Below are 21,884 nucleotides of genomic sequence, written 5' to 3'. Positions count from 1 at the left end.
AAATATTAATCATTCTGCATCCTCGTGGAATGTTCCGCCTAGAATGTTTGACAATAAATAACAAATTAGAATTTTTTCATGCAAAATAAAATGCACCAAAGAACTGTTTAAGAAATAACTCTGAAATTTATGTGTTCATATATTGTTCATTGTCTACAGAAAAAACCGACACCAATTTTCTCTAAAATTAGCAGTCGATTTCGAGTGGAGGCCATTTATTGTGAAGCAAACAGAGGTGGATTCATTCAGATATTTTCCAAGCTTCTGAAAACAAACGAGTACAACAACAATCAAGCCATGTGACCCTTCAAGCACTTGAGTTTGTGCATCCTGACTGTTACAGAATGGGCGAGTTTCCATCTACATACACGATCAACAGTAGGGCAGTGAGTTTGCAGCCAAAGGCTCTGCTTATCCAAAGCAATTGCCGCTACATCAATTCGATTTTGCTAGCCCTAATTTTGCACCACTTCATAACTTGCTGAACAACCTGAGAAGAAACATCTCTTCGAAAAAGAGGAGGAAGTCCACCCCGGTTGTAGAACTGAAGACAGGAGAGTGGGTAAAAATTTCAAGAACCACCAAGCAGTTATTATCAACACAGGCACCCCATTCGGTCCGTCGTGGATTACTAAAATGCATCCACATGCATAGCATGTGGACAGACAGGGCCGTAGGTAGACAGTAAGATTCGGTAGAGTTTCTAGGTTTTCTTTTGAGTGGTCTAAATGATGGAATGGAGTTATGGATTTGTTCAAATGTTACACTGAAGCTGAAAAACCTCCTCTTGACTCCGCTACGCAGGGGGCAACTGAAGTCGAGCATACATCGTGCCGGAGACCACATCACTGAGAATATCGAGACTTTCCTCACTCTGCCTCTCAACATTTAGGAAGTTGATACTGTCAAGGAAGCGCTTGAGGTATTCGTCTTCAAAAACAGATGATTTAGTCGAAAAATGATGGTCAGGTCGAAGCTTGGGAGAAAGTTATACTCTGCGAACATCCCGTCATTCTCATATTGCATTTGAAGTTTTCTGATTACATCCCCACGATGGTTGCTCGAAGATTATCAAAGCTTTGGAATTTGAATTCAACTTGAAAATTGATTCGATACTTACTAGGCTCTAGTATCCAGAAAAGAAGTAGTGCAAGCTACTACGACGGCAAAATGGTCAACATGGGACTACGTAATCGATGCCTTCCACATTGGCTTCAACTATTGGTTGAGGTACGCCGATTCCTCGGTCAAGACCATGCAGAAAAAATAATGCTGAAGCTCCAGGGAGGCGAGTTCCTAATTTGTTGTTCTACAGGCGCAGCAATCCGACCTAAATATCACCCCTTATTTGAACATCTGGATTCGTTCAGAACTTCTTGGACGAATTTCTTACGATTTTTTTTTGTTTCAATAGATTTTCTTTTTTTTTACGTTATATATTGGAAAAAATAAATTGATAAACCCTATGTTTGCAATTGAATTATGGACGAATAATAGAAATGTTAAAACATTAAAAAAAACAAACTTCTGATAATGGAATATTGAAAATTTGATAGATTGAGATACTTGACGAAACTTACTAGGTTTTTGTTTTCAGAATATATTTTCCTTGATAGGAATCATGATTCTCATAGCAACAGTCAACTCAATTTTCCTTCTGTATGCATTTATTGTTTTTTGCTTGCTTCTGGTGACAGGCAAGTGTTACCTTCCAGCTGGTCGAAGTTTGAAGAGATTAGAGGCAATTAGTAAGTAATTTTGACATAATAAATAAAGAATATGTATGTATAAATATTATAAAATCAATTTCCCCACCGCATCTATCGATCTGAACCTGATAATGATGATTCGAAAACTACCAAATGGATTTTCATACGGTTTAAACCAATACATGGAGTGAGTCGAGAGGAAGTTTTCAGTTTATGATTGATTGATATTCTGTCTGGATTGATTGAAATATGACAACGTTATTTGTGAGAAGTCGGGGCGCATATAGGTACTTACGTATTTCAAATTGAACCTGATGATCTCAAACATATCAAGTCGATTCACATTAATAATTTTGATGGTGAGATTATAGAAATAATCGGGTTTGATATTATCTTTTTAATTTAATTTATGGTTCGATTGGTTTCTCTCTTGTGTTTTTCAGACATCAACACTTGGAATCTGTTTGGAAAACAATCACTGGTTTTAAATCACATATCAGGTTGTTTTCAAAGTTTTGTCCGTTTATAAGAGTCTACTTTGAACTGTGACATCTCAGTGATAACTCATTTAATTCAATTGAAATAATCGCTATTCAAATCAATGTACTTTTGCCAACGTAACATAATTGGATTGATTCCATCATCATGAAAATTGTGTGCTCGGGATTTAATGGAGTTGATGGAGGCCGTTTTCTCCTGGTCCTCACTAGCGGAGGTTTTATCAGTGATAAAGACATTGAAGTGTCTGAAAAGTTGATAGTTTAATTTTCGGACAGTGATTTCTAAAACGTGCAGACAGGCGTTGCCGTAGAGCAAGGTCGGACCTCTTCTGTTGACCAGTGCCGGCGGTGCTGACACAATTTTCGGTAACTTCCGTCAATTTTATCACAATAGGACTCTGCTGTAATGTTTTGGCCCGATTGTCGAACATTATATCAAATCTCACAAGCCGCTGACCACCATACAGTAACCATGGTCTTTCCTTGGTGGGTTTTTGCACGCGCAAAATGCCTGGGTAGCTTATCGATGACCAACCACTGTCATGAACTGTCATGAAAATCCACTTTCCATCACACGTGACGATCATATCCAAAAAATCGTTTTAGTTGCGCAAAAAAGAACAGACTTCGAAATAAATGAATTAGTTTTACATATATATTCACAGTAGCAATAATATATATTACTCAACACCCACATCATACATAATAAAAATTATCTTATAAGTGATATTTCCAAGTTCCATCTTTCATCACATAAATCATTTCCACAGCTCGTAGTCCTATGATTGGTCATAGGACACACATCACCCACATCGTACATAATAAAAATCATCTTATAAGTGATATTTCCAAGTTCCATCTTTCATCACATAAATCATTTCCACAGCTCGTAGTCCTATGATTGGTCATCTCAATTCAACCATAGAAGGTCTAACAACAATAAGATCGTATAGTGCTCAAGCCATTCTAACGGAGGAATTTGATAAACACCAAGATCTGCATACATCAGCACATTTAATGTCAATCTGTTCGATGAGAGGATTCACTTTCTTCATGGATGCACTGTGCTCTTTATTCACTGTTCTGGTAGTGATGAAGTTCATAATTTTTGATGAAGGTAAGACCATGGATTTTGGTTACGTTGTTGATAATAACAATTGTATGGAAAGTGATATGCGTTTTAAAGATAGAAAGCAAAACTTGAACAACACAGTTCTTCAAACACACTGTATTATACCTGCCACAATGAACCAGAATAGCCTCTTCAGGTACTCATATGTATACCCGCCTTGTTCTTCTACTGATTTGAATTTCCCGCTGTACGCGCGGAAGCTTCTGATTGGCCGACTGGATGACGACAAAAGTGGGAGAGTGGGGTTTGTCTAAAGTAGCGCCACCCCTACTTATATCTATGTGTACATCTGAAACTAGCTGCTTCTGGCATATCCAAAATGCCTGAAGAAACTAGCATAAATAATAATGATATTCATATTATGTACATAAGCATCCTGCACCAACAGAATGCCGGAGAGACTTACCTCGAGGTGGAACAATGCCGCTACCAAGAGGCAACAGCAGTCAAGAGCTCTCTTCGCGGCAAGTATCAGCAAAAACTCCAAGAGATCTGGTCAACAGAATTTTCAGGGAACTACAAAGTTGCTGCTACGAATGTGCTCGCTGATCCAGACCAGAAAAATGATGCACCTCTGGGCGAACGAGTTCAGTTCTCAGTTCTAATACTCTGAATCGACCATTTCTATTTCCTAGGTTCCTCTGAATCGAATATTCTGAAATCTATTTCATTTTCAGGTACAAGTGCTGGTAATGTAGGGCTTGCTCTCACCCAAATATTCACTTTGGGAGGTACCATTCAAGGTGGCGTAAGACAATGGACAGAGCTGGAAAATCTAATGACGTCAGCCGAACGGGTTCTTGAATACACTCAGATCAAAACAGAGCCACAGGGAGGAAGAACAATGAAGCAATGGCCAAAAAATGGGGCAGTAGAATTCGATAATGTTTCTCTCGCATATAACAGCAAGGAAATTGTTCTGAAGAACTTGACTTTTGACGTAGCACCTCTTCAAAAAATAGGAATAGTGGGAAGAACGGGTGCAGGGAAATCATCAATAGTATCAACGCTTTTCAGACTTTACGAAATCGACGGAAAAGTACTGATTGATGACGTTGATATAAATACGTTGTCTTTGAAATTTCTAAGAGGGAAAATAGGTATAATACCCCAAGATCCCATCCTATTTTCTGGAACTATCCGATCCAATCTAGATCCCTTTGGAGATTTCACCGACCGAGAATTGTGGAACGTTTTGATGAGAGTGGGTCTGGATATCTGTGCTAATTTAGACACACAAGTAGCAATTGACGGATCTACTTTCAGTTCCGGACAGAAACAACTGATTTGCTTAGCTAGAGCAATGTTACGCAGCACCAGGTTACTCATTCTTGATGAAGCGTCTGCTAATATTGATCGTGATACAGAAATTGTGCTAGAAAAGATCATAGAAGAGAACTTTTCGAAATGCACTATTTTCAAGATTGCTCACAGGATACCATCGATCCTAAGGTGTGATAAAGTTTTGGTGCTCGATGCAGGTGAATTGAAAGAGTTTGATAGTCCTCTGGCATTGCTGAAAAACAAAAACGGGTTATTTTATAACATGGTAAATCAAGCAGGTCTTTTGGATCATATTGCTTTATGATAGTCTCTAATAAAACCTTTTCAATAGAGGCAAACAATGCATTTCCTAAATTTTCTTTTCAAGTAATATATGACCATTAAAAAGTTTCTAAATATTTTGAACGGAATAACTTTTTTTCCAAACCCAGTCATACCATTCCCTTCATATTTCCCTCGTTTCTTCAAGCACACATAATTTGTGTTTTCAATGACAAAACACAAGCACCACAGAAAAATCCTTGGGGCGCTCTAATAGCGGTGCCTGTGCGAAAGTTGCGATTCACGTTGAATTTAAATCACTGGAGATTGAATTCATGAAGTTCGAGATGTACTGAGTTGAACCTCAAAACAATGAGCTGCCACAGTCCATCGCGTATTTCTGATATGTACTGTTCTTGGTGGAATCCCTTGGACGAGTCAGTTGAACACCTGCCGTGGAAATATTTATGAAAGACAGACAAATCTCTAACCATTTTTTAATGTTCCAGACTATCAAGGCTGCAAGTTATGTTCGTGTCTCCAATCAGGCGGATGACTCTTTTCTGGATGGATATCTTGGTTTTTTTCAATATATCCTTGATATACAATAAAAAGAGAATTGGAGACAATATGGATCCCTGGAGAATGCCAACGTAGATGGTAAATGCGCCACAACATATAGATAGATAGATAGATAGATAGATATATTTATTCGTGTATACAATAAAAACATGTCTACATTTGTCATTAAACACAAAACAAAACAAATACTATAAAAAAAACAAAAAATATATATAAAAAAATAAATGAAAAATCAATACTCACACACACATGCACTTCCATGAAGCAAAAATTCTTCCACAGAATAGAAACAATGATAAACTAAATATTTGCGCATTTGATTTTTAAATGTTTTTAAAGTAATGAAATGTTTATGTTTTTGTGGAAGGGCGTTAAACATTTTAAAACCTAAATACAAATAAGAATTATGAGATTTGGTTAGTCTGAAGAGTGGAAGACGCAGATCACTACCACCTCTGGTACTGTACCTATGTACATGGCAGTTTGAGGTTACCTCATTCGCCAAAATTTTGCTCCCAACATGAAGGAGACACTCCAATATATAACAACAAGGCAGCGGCATGATGTTAAATTTTTTAAAAAGGGGCTTACAATGAGCGTCATACTCACTGGAAGAAATTATTCTAATTACTTTTTTTTGTGCTATGAATATTTGATTGGCATGAGTCGCACTTCCCCAAATAATCAAACCATAAGTCATTATACCGTGGAACATAGCAAAGTACGCTATTTTAAAATAATTAAAGGACAGCTGATATTTCAATTGACGCAACGCATAAGAAGCTTTGGCCAGACGTTTTGCTAGATCCTGAATGTGAAATGAAAAATTTAGTTGAGAGTCAATATGAAGGCCCAAGAGTTTAACTCCATCCTCAGATTTTTCCGCATGGTTCAAACTGAGATGCTGCGTTTTACTTTCATTTAAGAAAAGGAAATTACATCGAAACCAAACTTTAGCATTCTGTTCTGAACAATTAAGGGTCAGTAAAGCACTGTTTTTATTTGAATTTTTCACAACGAGTGTGGAGTCATCTGCATAAAAAATGGAAGCCACATCAGAGTTAATACTCATACATAAATCATTGAAATATATAATAAATAGCAAGGGTCCTAAAACGGAGCCCTGTGGGACACCAAACATAACTGGGTACTCAGCAGATCTCCGACCGGAGACACTCACAAAATACTTTCGTTTCTCCAAATATGACGAAAAAAGCTTCAAAGCCAAGCCTCTAACCCCATATCTTTCCAATTTTAATAGCAAGAAATCATGTCGTATCGTATCAAATGCCCTTGACAGGTCGTAAAACCTCGCCTCACAAAACTGACGACTCTCAAAGGCATCCACAACAACTTCATAAAATTCACATAGAGCCAATACAGTAGACCGGTTAGGTCTACAGCCAAATTGCGCATTACACAGTAGTCAATTTGACTCGAAAAATTGGAGTAACCTTTCCTTAAGAATTAGTTCAAATATTTTACCAATTAGCGGAATGATAGAAATTGGTCTATAATTATCAGGAAGGGTAATATCACCCTTTTTATGCAAAGGGGTCACTTTAGATATTTTGAAAGCGTCGGGAAATATTCCCTGACACATACACTCATTGAAAAGGTTAGCCAAAGGTGCTGCGATGTCCTCAATTATTAGTTTTATAGCAGTGGCATGCAATCCATAAATATCAGCAGATTTTGAATTTTTCAAGTTGGTGACAATTCTCAGAATTTACATATCATCAGTGGAATGGAACCAAAAGGTTGAAGTATTGAGAGGAATTTTCATAATTAAAATTTCAAGATGACTGTGATTGAAGTCTGTTATAGTTTTCATCAAATTATCTACATAGTCATTAAAAAAGCTGGCAAAATCGTCAGGTAATATGTTATTTTTGTTGACATTATTGTTTTTTCCGCGCTGTTTATTAATTGTTTGCCAGGAAGCCTATTCTATATTCCTTCTTTAGTTTATTGAGAAGTGCAAAATTATCCGAGGTCCTTGTTACTTCTGCAATGATTTGTATTGCACGTAGCTTGTTTTTAAAATATTTAATTTCAGGAGCTGTTTCAACATGCTTACTAAAATCTGTAGTTTTTGGATCAATTTGCTTTACAGAAAAATAATAATTGAATATGTCAGATATATTTGGCCATATCAAAGAGGTTTTGGAATTTTTGAGTGAACTCTCCACCAGTTGATGGCTTTTTTGAAGCCGTGAAGAATTAAGAAAACTGGTGGATGGAAATAAATTGACTCATAAGTCATTTCTTTCAGAATATGTTGTTGAATAATACTATACTTTATTCATAACCGTGCGAAACGTAACACTTCTTTGATCAGACTTCTGAAAACTTCTGAAACAAGAGGTTTTGGAGTTCTTGAGTGAACTCTTCATCAGTTGATGAAGAGTACTAAAATCTGTAGTTTTAGGATCAATTTGCTTTACAGAAAAATAATAATTGAACATGTCAGATATATTTGGCCATATCAAAGAGGTTTTGGAGTTTTTGAGTGAACTCTCCACCAGTTGATGGCTTTTTTGAAGCCGTGAAGAACTAAGAAAACTGGTGGATGGAAATAAATTGACTCATAAATCATTTCTTTCAGAATATGTTGTTGTATAATACTATACTTCATTCATAACCGTGCGAAACGTAACACTTCTCTGATCAGACTTCTGAAAACTTCTGAAAAAAGAGGTTTTGGAGTTCTTGAGTGAACTCTTCATCAGTTAATGACTTTTTTGAAGCGGTGAAGAACTGAGAGAACTGGTGGGCAGAAATAGATTGAGTCATAGGGCATTCCTTCTAAAATTTTTGGTGAACTATACTGTACCCTATTCGTCACCGTACGTGACGTAACAGTTCTTTGATAAGACTGCTGAAAACCGACAGAGGGTGGTTCTGCTTGTAACGGTTACATGTGTCAAAATAGTAACGGATTTCATGCAACAGCAAATCGTTTACGATGTAACGAGTTCATGGCTACGGTACTGGTGACTTGTTACAGATGGCACCACAACATATCTTTCTCCATATCAGAGAGGTTTTGGAGTTCTTGAGTGAACTCTTCATCAATTGATGGCTTTTTTGAAGCGGTGAAGAACTAAGAGAACTGGTGAGCAGAAATAGATTGAGTCAAAGGGCATTCCTTCTAAAATTTTTGGTGAACTATACTGTACCCTATTTGTCACCGTACGTGACGTAACAGTTCTTTGATAAGACTGCTGAAAACCGACAGAGGGTGGTTCTGCTTGTAACGGTTACATGTGTCAAAATAGTAACAGATTTCATGCAACAGCAAATCGTTTACGATGTAACGAGTTCATGGCTACGGTACTGGTAGTATCCCAGATGGATACGACCCACAACATATCTTTCTCCATATCGAAGAGGTTTTGGAGTTCTTGAGTGAACTCTTCATGAGCTGATGGCTTTTTTGGAGCCGTGAAAAACTAAGAAAACTGATGAACTGAAATAGATTGACTCATAAGGCTTTTCTTTGGTAAATAGTACTGTTTCCATCGCCAATCCACTATACATTCTAATTCCATGCATCTCGAATATGAATCAATCGAGAATTGTTGCAATTCTCTTCTAGACGCGCGTTTCTTCAATCGAATTGGCGTCTTCAGGAGAAGAAGAAAACATAATTCCTAACTCTAAAGCTGGTCTCCAACTATCTAACAGAGCAGACCGGGAAATTAGTTGTAAATGCGTGAACACGTATATTCCGTTTCAGATGTAATTGAAGTTTTTCTATTATTACTGATTTCGGAGATATTAGCCCGTGCCAGGACTTGTCGGGCACCCATGTACATGTATTTTTCTCTGTAAATTTTTTAACCATTCCAATCCTACATTCGGCACTCTTGTATTGTCAACCGTTTCTGTCCGTGACGACCATCATCATAGTTCGACCAATAGAAGTCTGGTTAGATCCGTCTCAAAAAGTCTAGCCTGAGTATTTCACAAAAGTAACGGAAGTAATTGCTCAAGAAATCTTTCCATATACAAATATAAGTTGAATGTCATCTCTCGCGAATTCTCGCACTGGCGTATTCGATATTGAATGTGTTGTATCCAAGGATATTCGCATTAGCAACTTCTTCTTCAACCTCCACTACAAACCAGTCATGACGATTAATAGTTTCTCTCTGTAATGGGACACTTTTAATGCAAAGGTACTTAAAACGTACAAATCACCTTGATTGTGAGTGTTCATCCAGCGTGCACGCGGATGAGATGAAATAATAGTTTCGGTACTTTTTCAGTAAGCAACTTTGTGTTATCGTTTGTAGTCATTTTCAGGGAAAGTTTATTGGTGAATGCGTGTAGGATAATTTCGTTATTTTTTTGGTAAGTAGAGATATAATTATAATTTTTCCTCAGTGCTTTTCATCAACTGAAACTTGATTTCGAACAAAGAAATTGATTGTTTTAATAATTTCGAAAAATCAACTCGACATAACTTACTTGTTCAATTGATGAACTATTCATTTTGTAGAAATTCATAATTAAGTATAGGGGATGAAAGAATAACTTTTTTTTAGTTTCTACTAAGATTTCTATTTTTCATGACCGGTTTCCGTTTATTAAACCCTTTTCAAGTAAACTCATGCAAATTGACAAACAAATCCTTGAATATAAAATGACTATAACCATGCAGTTTTTAGAAATCAATGCAGTCTGCAAACACTCAAATCAAGACTATACAGTCATCTAGCAAATAATTCATTTCATTCTGTGCAAGAATGTTTAAACTACTAATGTAAATCATGTTCATAATGTACATATATGTATCTATTTATATTTAATATATAGCCTAGTGCTCAGGTTTGACTCGTCTGATAAAATTTTGTAACTGTCATGTAATGTAATGCAATTGTAAAATTCTCAGTAACGAATATATTCTATTCTGTTCTACTCTATTCTATGGCCATTTTCCTTCAGGTACCTACAATAGGTATTCAAAAACACTGCATGTGGATTAATCCACATACAGATGGATCCTAAACTAGTTACTTATGATGCACTGTTTGGAACCTTTGGTGGAGTAATGAATATTACTGGAGTTTTTCCCAACACCAAATCTTTATTTTTAACACCTTGGTCTTATTACCAAAACAGGTAGTCGAGCATACACAGGTAGTGGCAGCAACGCAGGTAAAGGGAAACATCCATCCCTATAAATTGAGACACAGAGTTCGAACTAATCAGTCTAGTTGAAAAAACCAGACAAGTTGGCCAAATGTGTAGGTAATAAATCACGAAAATTAGAACCAGATTGAAGAAATTGTTTTCGAGAAAAAAAATTGTAAACTTTTTTGTTACAACCTGCCCTGGTCTCCCCTACATATTGCAGGTACCTAAAGGATATTGACCATATCACATTGTATATTCAAGAATTTGTTTGTCAATCTGCACAGTTTAATAAACCGAAACCGGTCGTAACAAATAAAAATCTTAGTAGGAATTAGCCAAAAGTTTTTTTTCCTATTCTATATTCAACATATTTTGTTTCTAACTCGACTGATAATGAAACACCAAAATCGATAACATAAACAAAAGAGGAAATCTAATCCTCTTTTTCTCTACTTTCAAAACTTCCGTGCAATTAACCTGCAAAGCAGTCATTAACTTAAAAACAGTGTAATCCTTGACAGTGTTTTCCAAAAAGACGTCGAGACATTTCAGGTTCCTCAGCTTTCATTATCTGAAAGAAATCTGAGGAAAAATTTTGCTGCAATATCGAAACGGTCTAAACTTTTTAAATAGCCCAACAGATAGAAAAAGACTACCGACCATTATATGAGAAACAGTAGTAGCAAGTGTAGCAAAGGTACTGATCTCAGGGGAAGTTTTTTCCCACTTCTGTGGAACGTGTATGCAGACGACCCAGACATTCTAGTCCTGGATGAATGATGGAATATATCAATGAAGTAAGACCCTGAATATCAAAAGAAGATGAATCAATGAAGAAGGAGTGAGCATCAACTCGTCTAAGTTGCCCTAGTAACATTCAACAAGAGGACCAATATAGGGTTTCTATGAAAACTAAACAAAAAATAAAATTGTTGATGTAGAGGTTGAATATCTGGAAATGGTACTAGATCCTAGACAGATCTGGGACCAATCAACAATTAGAAAGAATGAAAAAGAAGATGAAGACAACACGTATGCTGAACAGAAGTACTTATGAAAATACATAGAGACAGACAGCAGAGAAGATGTATTTGGTACACATAAGGGTGGTTAAATTCATGACAAAATATGCTCTCCTATTATAGAGGTCAGAATCTTGCTTGTATACGTGATGGAACATGCTACTGCTTCAAGGGTGCAGAATCTTGCTTGTGAATCGTGATGAAACATGCTACTGCTTTAAGATTGCAGAATCTTGCCTGTGAATCGTGATGGAAAATGCTACTGCTTCAAGGATGCAAAATCTTGCTTGTGAATCCTGGTAAAAGGTGCTACTGCTATTGTTTGTAAATCATGATACTGCTTCAAGCGTGCTAAATCGTGAAAGGCGACTGACACGTCAATGTGATGCCTCATACAGTGCGAACTTAAATAGACCCCTCATCTCCTCCTAACTGTCAAACGGAACAAAATATCGAAGACTAATCACGTTGGTACTGTTTAGTACCTATCTAGTGACCTATTTCCTTCATTCAAGGATTTTCTTTCTGTTTTGTTTATTTAATTATTTCTATTCGGCTTGAATTTATGTATTCGTCGTGTTATCAACGGTGAAGGTACAAAAGTATTATTATTAGTAAATATCACAATGACCCTTTTGTCTGGAATATTTGGTGATGAGTTTTATCCAAATAGTTCATCTGTTATATCATAATCTCAATTTGAATTTGTTCCTGCTGATAAACCAGAATCTTACATGTATTGTTGTAGGTCTTTGTAGTTTATTGAAGTTCTTCTATATGTTTTCCAGATACATTTTGCTATAGTCAACCGTTTGTTTCTGTTTGATGGTTTCACATCACTCGAGATAGATAATACAATCCGAATTTTTTTTTAATTTTGAGGGAAGTATTTTTAGAGAATATTTTCTGGGTTTTGACTTCCTACTTCTTGATAATGTGGGAATTTCCTAGAGAAAAAAATTTAGTAATTTATTTCAAAATATTTTTTTTACAAAGATGTGCAGATCATGCAAAGCACTAACTTTCAGACACAAACTGATACTCAACTCAAATTCCAAACAAGAATTAAATCGGTACAGTCAGAAACCTTAGTGAAAGGTCACGTAAAGTTTGTTTACCCTGATCAAAACCAATAACATGTCTGACACTAATTGGTGAGCAGCATTATAAAGTTCTTGCAAAAACATATTGCGATACACTGAAATGGTAATGCTGTTAAATCTGAAAATCAAACCGGTTTTCAAGGAATTATTTATATTACGCTAATAACGTTATAGGGAATTATGAGACGAATATCTAAGAACTTTATGGATTACGAAAATCGCGAGACATAAAGAATTGCATTAATAGATAATAATAATAATAATTATTTCTCTGGTTGAAAAGTACAGTTGACAGAAATCAATGCACAATAAACAAAGAAAATGTAAATTATAAAAGTAAAAGTAAATGTAAAAACATATAAATGTAAATAACTACATGTAACCATATTATAAGTCAGTCAAAATAATATAAACAACACAATAACACAAACAGTGATAAACATCCGTAAGTAATAAAAGTAACATAAAAATAAAAAAATATAAATGTAACTAGTTATAGACCATAAAAAAGCCAATGAAATATAATCAACACAAAATTTCTCAAGTATTTCTCAAGTATTGAAAGTAAACACTTTTACCAAATGTACTAAAGCTCAAGATCTCAGGTTAGTTGATTGGTGAATTCTTGAATCGTGTAACAAGTTCTTAAGAGTTATTGGTAGCATATTGTATAATTTACACCCACAAAAAAGTTCTATGCGCGTTTGGTAGAAAATTTAATTTATTTTTGAAAACGTGTGCACTAACCTCTAGTATGTAGGTGCTGGCAACCGTAAGAATTTTTAGCTTAGCTATTATTCTAACTGCATATTTCTGGAAGGGAAATATCCTTTTAACAGAAGCACTCATACCCTAGTTGAGAATGCCATATCAAAGGTGTGATTATCTAGAACAATTTCTAGCTTATTTACAGATTCTACAGGTCTAATGGATTTTTCACTATTTTCATATAGTATCACATTCGAATCCCTTTGACTACTTCTGCTGAACAATATGGTGTTAGTTTTAGATTTGTTGAGTTTCAAATTGTTTTTTTCAGTCCACAATATGATTTCATCATATATATCCTCAGCAGTTTTATGGAGTGCCTCCATGATGTCTTCAACAATCAAAATATTTGTATCGTCAGCATAACTTGTAACGAATACCGAGTTTGTTTTACTGATGAACGTAATTAGATCATTAGCAAGTAAAAAGAAAAAAAGGGGGCCTAAATTCGAACCCTAGGGAACTCCATGCTTTTTATCACAATCATCGCCAGTACATTGACCGATTCTCACTTTCTGCCTCCTACCTATAAGATAAGATCTCACCAAATCATGTGGTACACCTCTTACACCTGATCTATAAAGCTTAGATAGAAACAGTTCATGGTCCACACAATCAAAAGCACGTAAGAAATCTATAAAAAGGCCTATGACACATTTTTTCTTGTAGAGAGCATTAACAATTCTCGACTGAAATTTACATAGGGCTGACTCTGTACTCTTGAATTTAGTGAAACTGTACTGTGAGGATGACAATAGTTTGTTTTGTTCGTAAAACATAGTCAACTGTTGGTTTAGATTCAACTCGGATGACTTGGAGAGACTTGACAGTAGGCTTATTGCTCTATAATTGTCTAGGTTATTCACATCGCCTTTTTTGAATAATGGGCATACTGTTGTGAGCTTCAAATTTGCTGGAAAAATTCCATGATATCAGTATTTTGGGTATAATGTTCAACAAATATCTTGAAAATGCATCAACAGCGACTATAACAAATGGTATCGGAAGAAAGATATATTTATTTTATACTTCACCTTCATTTCCATATTTTGTTCATATTTCTTGGATGTGATAGTTGTTGTTTTATTTATAATTCATAAGTTATCATTTTTGTACCGATATTTGGATATAATCGCTCGAAATCTCCTTTTTAGGATTTTTTCTTCGTTTGTTCATCATCATTTGTATTTTTTATTGTTTTTCATTATTGACATTTTACTCATTATTAAAACAATTCAATTATTCATTTTTGATTTGTTTATCTTGCCATTGAGCTTTCTTACACTTTTTATATCCCTTGTTCGCTCCTTTTTTTCAGTGCTTTCTTTTTTTCAAACAAACCCATTTGAACTTCGATTCTAGTATTTTCAACATTTCATTAACTTTTTTCTCCAAGTCTGTCATTTTTTTTTCAGACAATGCAACTAAGTACTCTACCCATAAAATTTAAGCATACGTGGGATCAATCTTTCATCATTCACTCTGGAATTTATACCGATTACATAAACTCTAATACATTTCCATTGTTTTCATATAAAATTCAAATGTAAATTATTGGTGGAATATACATACGCCACGTTTCTATGTTCAGATAAACAATTATAATTATTGGAAAATCTAATTTACAATACTGTTACAACACCGGACAAAAACTTTTCTAATGGAGCTACAAACCACATTATTATTATTCATTCAATCAGTTGGATAATGTAGTTTTTTATTAGTCGTAGATGTTGTAACGAATTGTGAAATTAAAATATGGTCTAGAAATAATCTTCAAACATATGTTGAACTATTTTGTAATAATATACGAGCAAATGTTGATGATGAAATTTCAACTTTGTTTGAGTCACACACATATTTGGTATAGTTTTATGCAACATATTTTCTTTAAAAATCTAAGCTATAAAATTCAAAATAATAAATTCAGATCATTTTAAATGAATTGGAATAATTATTGGACAGTTCACAAAGCCGCAACACGACTTTCGCTATACAATAGCTTTCTTAAGAGTTTTTATAAAAAAAGCGTATAATCAAGTGTTTTCATATACCATAGCTTTCTTGAACGTTTTCACAAAAACGCTTTTAAAAACATATTTCGCTTTACAATGGCTTTCTTGAGCATTTTTATAAAAACGTGTTTCGCTTTACAATACCTTTCTTGAACGTTTTTATAAAAACGCATATAAAACGTGTTTCGCTATACGATAGCTTTCTCAAGCATTTCAATAAAACCGTGTTTCGCTATACAATAGCTTTCTTGAGCGTGTTTATAAAAACATGTTTATCTATACAATACCTTTCCTGAGCGTTTTTATAAAAACGCTTGAATGTTTCTTTCCATCAATTCCATCACAAATAATAACAAATAACTTCTATATTATGACACGCTGGTCCTCTGGTGAAACAATGTTGTAATCTCGGTCAAGTGCTAGCGCTGAATACGTGGCGCATTTGACTGAGGGTTTCCAGGACATGTATTGAAATTATCGATACCTCTTTTTTCATGAAGCCCGCAGCTTCATGAAAAAATTCTGGTGTTGATGCTTCATTTGGTAGTTCTGATGGATAAAGGCTTATGTAATCAATCATTTTCAGTTCAATGTATAAGTTTGAAAATGTCCCTATAGGATTAAACTGCAGTAACGTTGGTTACAAATGAAAGTGGTAAAAACATAGAAAGTTCCAATTCTCATTCTTCTGGAAACAATTTTATCTAACACAATGAACATTACCATATCCGATATAATCGGTTTAAAAATAACAATGTTCGTAGACTCCAGTGAATTTGAAAAATTACATTTATACTAGTTAACGTTGTACTAATATTGAAATGCGTATGGGTTTATCATTCCTTGAAGAATTCTTTGATTATATTCATTATAATTGTGTTATATTCATTAGTTCCTTCAGAGAGTACGCATAATGCAATATTGATATTTTTCTAGATGTGACATATCAAATCAAAAACATTCGTGAAAAGCATTATTTGGAATTTGTGAGCTGTGAGTATGTTTAACTAGTTTTTAAAGTTATTCCAAATAATTTTCTATTTCAAAAGCATATGGAAATATATTGATGAATATACTCCAATATTTTGTATCATTGTCAATAATATCTTCTACAAAATTTTTTGAAAACAATACTGGAAGCCAAATATTTAGATAAGATAATTATAACGATGCCAAAATGTGAAAATTTTCATCTGTATTGGGGTTATCTATTAGAAATACCTATTTGATCTTTTTTTTTGTCAAATAGAAATAGTCGATAAACAAAGCAGTTTAATTGATTTTGATGTCCGACACTGAGAAAATGGAAGACAAAATGCCTAAAAATTAAATTTCAGAAGACCTATGCGTGACATCTGAAGGCAATACACAAGATAGCCCTATAAGACTTCAGAAATATATGTGTCAAAGACCCAAAAATGAAGAATCTCGCTTGATATGATATGATATCTTGCTTTGCCAGAACAAGTAGCACAGGCCAACAGACATCTTGCTCGGGTAAAAGCTGCTGATGAATTTGGCATCGATTGAAATGATGGCAAAGTGAAAATGTAGGTTATCATTCACGCTCTGGTCTTAACCGTCGACACCACATGAGGAAACAACATAAATACAAAGCAAATTTCGACGCAAATGATACCATATGACACACCGTGTACTCTTAAAACGATTTTTCTAACTTCATCGACAAATGGTGAGTCGATGATATGTCGCCAAATGGTTCGTAGTTGTGGGCTGAACAGTCGGATGATTGGAAGATTTTGGAGGGAGAAATTGTGTGTCAACAAACGCCAGAAATCTGACACCCAACAGTACCAAACAGCATCTATCAATTCTGGGACGATAATGCCAAATCATGTAATGGGCAATCCGTTCAACACTCTTGAGTCTAAGGCGATTTCAATACATTCCACTCCATTTGTCACACTTTTTCATGACAAACGTCTACCACTTTTGCCATACCGTGTACTCTCACTTCAAAAATAATTTTGGAAACTATTATACCAAGAAACTGCTTTTTTGAATTGTTGACCGTCGTCTGTAACTGTCAGTTCAACAGTGACAGTAAATCAATATGTCTTGGTGAAAGTTGGAGGTTCAGAGTTCTATTTTCCGAAAATATGTTATCAGATCTGAAATTTTTGGAAATGAATGGTTGTGGCTTTCTACTTCTCCATCTTGATACAAAAAATGAACGAATTGAGTGTTTTTTTTCATAATGTTATCCGTATATAAGTGAAATGTACTTCTTCCATTTATTATATTGTGTAGAAACCCTATGAATGAAATCTGATTCGATTCCATACGATTGTTTGGAATAAAAACGGAATAAAGAAAAGTTTTTCGTATAATTCAGCGTTCATATAAAATTATTTGTTTCGAAAGTATCTACACATCTTTATATAAAGTTAATTTTTGATATTACTTCCTTTCTTTCTTTGGAAGATTCCCACATTTTCTTCATCAAGATGGAGAAGTAAAAAGCCAAAACTTTTCTTTTTCAAAAATTGGTCTCTCCTAAAAATATACCCTATCAATTTAAACATGATTTCAAATCTAGTGAAGGCTCTTCATTACCGAGCCTTTGTTATTAATTTATTCACCAATCATCAATGTTTGGGGAATCATATGTACCTATGTCAAAATTGAAGTAGGCTGCAAGAAAAGAGGTATCAGGTCATACATTTGTAGCAATATACAATTTTTTGTATACCATTTTTATAGTACCGTAATTTTTGAACAAACCTCGTACCCTCCAGCAAGTAACATTGACTCCTTCACAAAAAAATCTCTCAAAGAATAAAAAAATTGCATTGTGACCATATCTAATGAAATGAATTAATGAACAGCTGACAAGCTTCTGGTCAGCAAGAATAGCCCAAACTTCAAAAAACGTGTAATATTTATTCAAATAACCTATTGATATTCCATTTAATTTTAAAAGGCCATGAACCACTAGTGTCAACCTTGATTGAATGCGGTAACAAATTAAAAAACAATCCCAGTCGATCTGTAAATATACTTTATGTTAAAACAAGGTGATTCACCCAGATATTTCGTTCGCATATTGAATTTTTGTGAACACGAAATGTGTCTGTGAAGTGATTGCAAATAATTATTGTGGCACTTACAGGGAGTGGGCATAATCTGTATTTGTACAACCAGTTATCACTGATTTATGTTGAGTTTGTTTTTGGTTCGTTCAAACATTACGTTTTGACAAATGTTGTCAAGTTGTAGAAAAACACGCATACTTTCTTTCTATAATGTATGATGAGTCAGAAATAAAAATAGCTTCAAAACGGGATCACTTTATTTGAAAGAGTCACTGAATGAATGTGATCATTAATTTCGATTACTGTGGCAACATGGTCCACGAAATTAATAACCGAAACCAGAGGACAGTTTTCAAACGGATGATTTCCCCATTTCCCAAAAATAACTATTTCCCTGAGGCTAATTGCACACGCACCGATTTTGGACGGCCGATTTTATACCGGTCGTCCAAATTCCGATAGTGAACCACATGTGGGAACGGAACGTGGCACACATGTGGTTCACTACTGGAATTTGGACGACCGGTATAAAATCAGCCGTCCACAATCGATGTTTGTGCAATTAGCCTAAAATAGAACCCTTCCACTGTGAACAAGATTCCTGTGGCTGGGATTAAATCAAATTAGCGAATGAATGTCATGTCCGAAACATTGGGTGTCAGCCATTGAGGATGACAGTGTTCTAAATAAGTGGAATTTTACCGCTTTCATATGCTATATTGTTTATTCGTTTTTGGAAAAAAAGGTTTTGGCTTTCTACTACTCCATCTTAATATAAAAAATGTGGGAATCTTCAATCGGTGACATAAGTAGATCAAACTTTTTCCGTGACATAAAATTCGTGATTTATGAATGAATTGTGTTTTTTTTTATAATGTTATGCAGATTGGTACTGAAGAATCCTGAGGCAAGTGTCTTACGGCGAAACATCGATGTCTACCAGTGAGGATGACAGTGTTCCATGTAAGTATCGATGGATATCACTCGAATATTTTCAACATCAACGCTGGTGTTCCCCAGGGATCCGTATTGTCTCCAACCCTCTGTTTATTGTATATCAACGACTTATTGGAAAAAAACAAATGTATTGCTTTGCGGACGATAGCACACTTGTCTCCTCATTCCATTTGGATACCAGGACATCGGCTACGGGGGCACATCTTCACCGGCAGCAAGGGTTGCATATCTTAATGAGGATCTAGAAGTGATTTCGAATCGAGGTGAAAGTAGCCAGATTCAATTCAATCCCACAAAAACCCTGGCATATGTTTTCTCCAAGAAGATGAATTTTTCCGAACCGGATATAATAATGCCAGGTCAGACAATTCCGCTTTCTGCTTCAATAAGTTTGTTGGGGGTTAAAATAGACACCAATATGTCTTGGCACATTCATGTCGCTGGAATTGCAAAGGCTGCTTCTCAAAGTCTTCGAGCACTGTTCCGAACCAGAAAACTGTACACACCTCAACAACTTTTGATGCTTTATAAAGCTCAGATAAGAACTTCTTTGGAGTATTGTACTCATGTATGGAGCTCTGCCCCTAAACATACCTTGAAGTTGCTGGATTCCATCCAGAAAAGAGCCATTCGCCTGATTGGAGACGCGAACATTACGTGCAACCTTGATAGCCTGGAACATCGAAGAAGGGTTGGAGATTTGTCTCTCTTTAATAAATACTTACACGGAGATGTTCAAGTGATTTGGCACATTTGATTCCACCAAGATCGGCACATATCAGAAATACGCGACGAACTGTTGCTGCTCATCGTTTTGAGGTTCAACTCAGTACACCTCGAACTTCACTCTTTGAGAACTCTTTCATCTGGAGAACTGCGTTTATGTGGAATAAACTTCCTGAGAACTTTTTTCCAAATAGATTTGATCTCCAGCCATTCAAATCCAATGTGAATCGCTATTTTCGCACAGGCACCGCTCTGAGAGCGCTTTGAAGATTTTCCTATAGTGCTTGTGTTTTGTCCTTAAACAAAAGTGAAATTTTTACCTTTAATCAAGTATATTGTGTAGAAATTCTGTGCATGATATCTGATTTAATTCCATGACGAATGTTTGGAATACAAACTGAGTAGAGCAAAGTGTTTTTTGTATATAGTGTTCATATAGAATTATTTGTTTGGAAATAATTTTTCTATCGTGTAATTTGAACTTTGTTCGTGGTTTTGATCTGAATGAGCAGAGTACGCGTTACGTAATTTTTTCTAGGATGAAAAAATAATTAGGGCCTTCAAAAAATAAAGCAGTTTATCGTGAGTCAGTTTGTTTCGGTATAAACAGGAAATACAATCTAAAACTACATATCATTCTAGAGTTTGTTCGAATAATGAGGGGGATTCACTGTACTTATCAGCATGAGCGTCCGTTGAATTTTTAAAAAGGGTAGCTACTTTTGAACACGAAAATTGTTAAGTTATCAATTGTTCCAAAAAAAATTGATAGTAATGCCGGCTCAGTGAAATGATTCTATTTGAGTTGTTTTTTGTGGTGAAGTGACTCAGAGAATGCTTTCCGATGCATTTACATTGTTCAGGTTGGGACAACAATGTTTGAAAAAGGCATTGATGCTATCATTTGTGGAATTCAACATCATTCAAATGTCTGCAAGGGCTTTTCTGAGTGGAGCGAATCCAGAACGTTCAATTTTCCATGATTCTGGCCCATGAATCAGGCTGAATTTGACCGATGCCATAGGTTGTTGGCGTTGAGCACCGCTGGGATTCATGGCTTATTTGCATACACCTGGGACTCAGGAAAACTCCACCAAACAAAATCTAATGGGGTCAAATCACACGATCTTGGTGGCCAGTTCACATCACCTCCTCGTAAGATGTTTATGCCCTCAAATCGCTCGTGCAGACTTGTTGAAATCACGTTGATGTCCAGATCATCAAATTCAGACCAAAAGATGTTAGTAATCATCGATCTATATTGCTCGCCGTTGACAATGATGAGTTGACCAACGTTGTTCTCAAATAAATATAGACTTTTTTTTTTCATAAACTACACCTTACTCAATTACCTGAACCCCTGCAATTTTTATATACCTGAAGTACCTCTTCAATTATGATTACCTGAAGCATTTTACACATAGAATATAAAGGTTTGAAACTGGAAGAAATGGAAATTAATAAACTTAAAAATTCAAACATTCTAATGAATGACCAACTGGATTTGAATTTTCAGGAAGAATTATTATTGATGTCGAAGTGAGGTAATATGCTTCAGGTAATCATAATTGAAAAGGTTAGGTTATGTTAGTGGTCTTTCAGGTCAGATGGTAAGAATACGGCT

The 21,884-nt window shown here is 35.2% G+C and overlaps 2 protein-coding genes across 3 annotated transcripts in view; both read left to right on the top strand.

Annotated features, from left to right (window-relative positions):
• LOC111502768 (probable multidrug resistance-associated protein lethal(2)03659) overlaps nt 1-5,023 on the top strand; it is a 47,373-nt gene extending 42,350 nt beyond the window's left edge. For both annotated transcript variants that reach the window (XM_074174845.1, XM_074174844.1), the window contains 3 exons: nt 1,598-1,748; nt 3,096-3,326; nt 4,019-5,023. In XM_074174845.1, coding sequence (XP_074030946.1) covers nt 1,598-1,748; nt 3,096-3,326; nt 4,019-4,929 — 1,293 coding nt within the window. In that variant the 3' untranslated portion in view covers nt 4,930-5,023. The remainder of the gene's footprint in view (nt 1-1,597; nt 1,749-3,095; nt 3,327-4,018) is intronic.
• A 4,565-nt stretch (nt 5,024-9,588) lies between these two features.
• Nucleotides 9,589-21,884, top strand: part of LOC111503888 (ATP-binding cassette subfamily C member 4) — an 82,706-nt gene continuing 70,410 nt past the window's right edge. Inside the window, exon 1 of the mRNA XM_074174837.1 lies at nt 9,589-9,827. The gene's annotated coding sequence lies outside the window, so the exon portion shown is untranslated. The remainder of the gene's footprint in view (nt 9,828-21,884) is intronic.

This window comes from Leptinotarsa decemlineata, unplaced genomic scaffold (genome assembly GCF_025532065.1).
Source record: "Leptinotarsa decemlineata unplaced genomic scaffold, Ldec_3_MD MMD2_tig00000882_RagTag_RagTag, whole genome shotgun sequence".
NCBI classification, from domain to species: Eukaryota; Metazoa; Arthropoda; class Insecta; order Coleoptera; family Chrysomelidae; genus Leptinotarsa; species Leptinotarsa decemlineata.
Note: the sequence above shows the minus strand (reverse complement) of the source record. Positions and strands in the feature narration are given on the sequence as shown.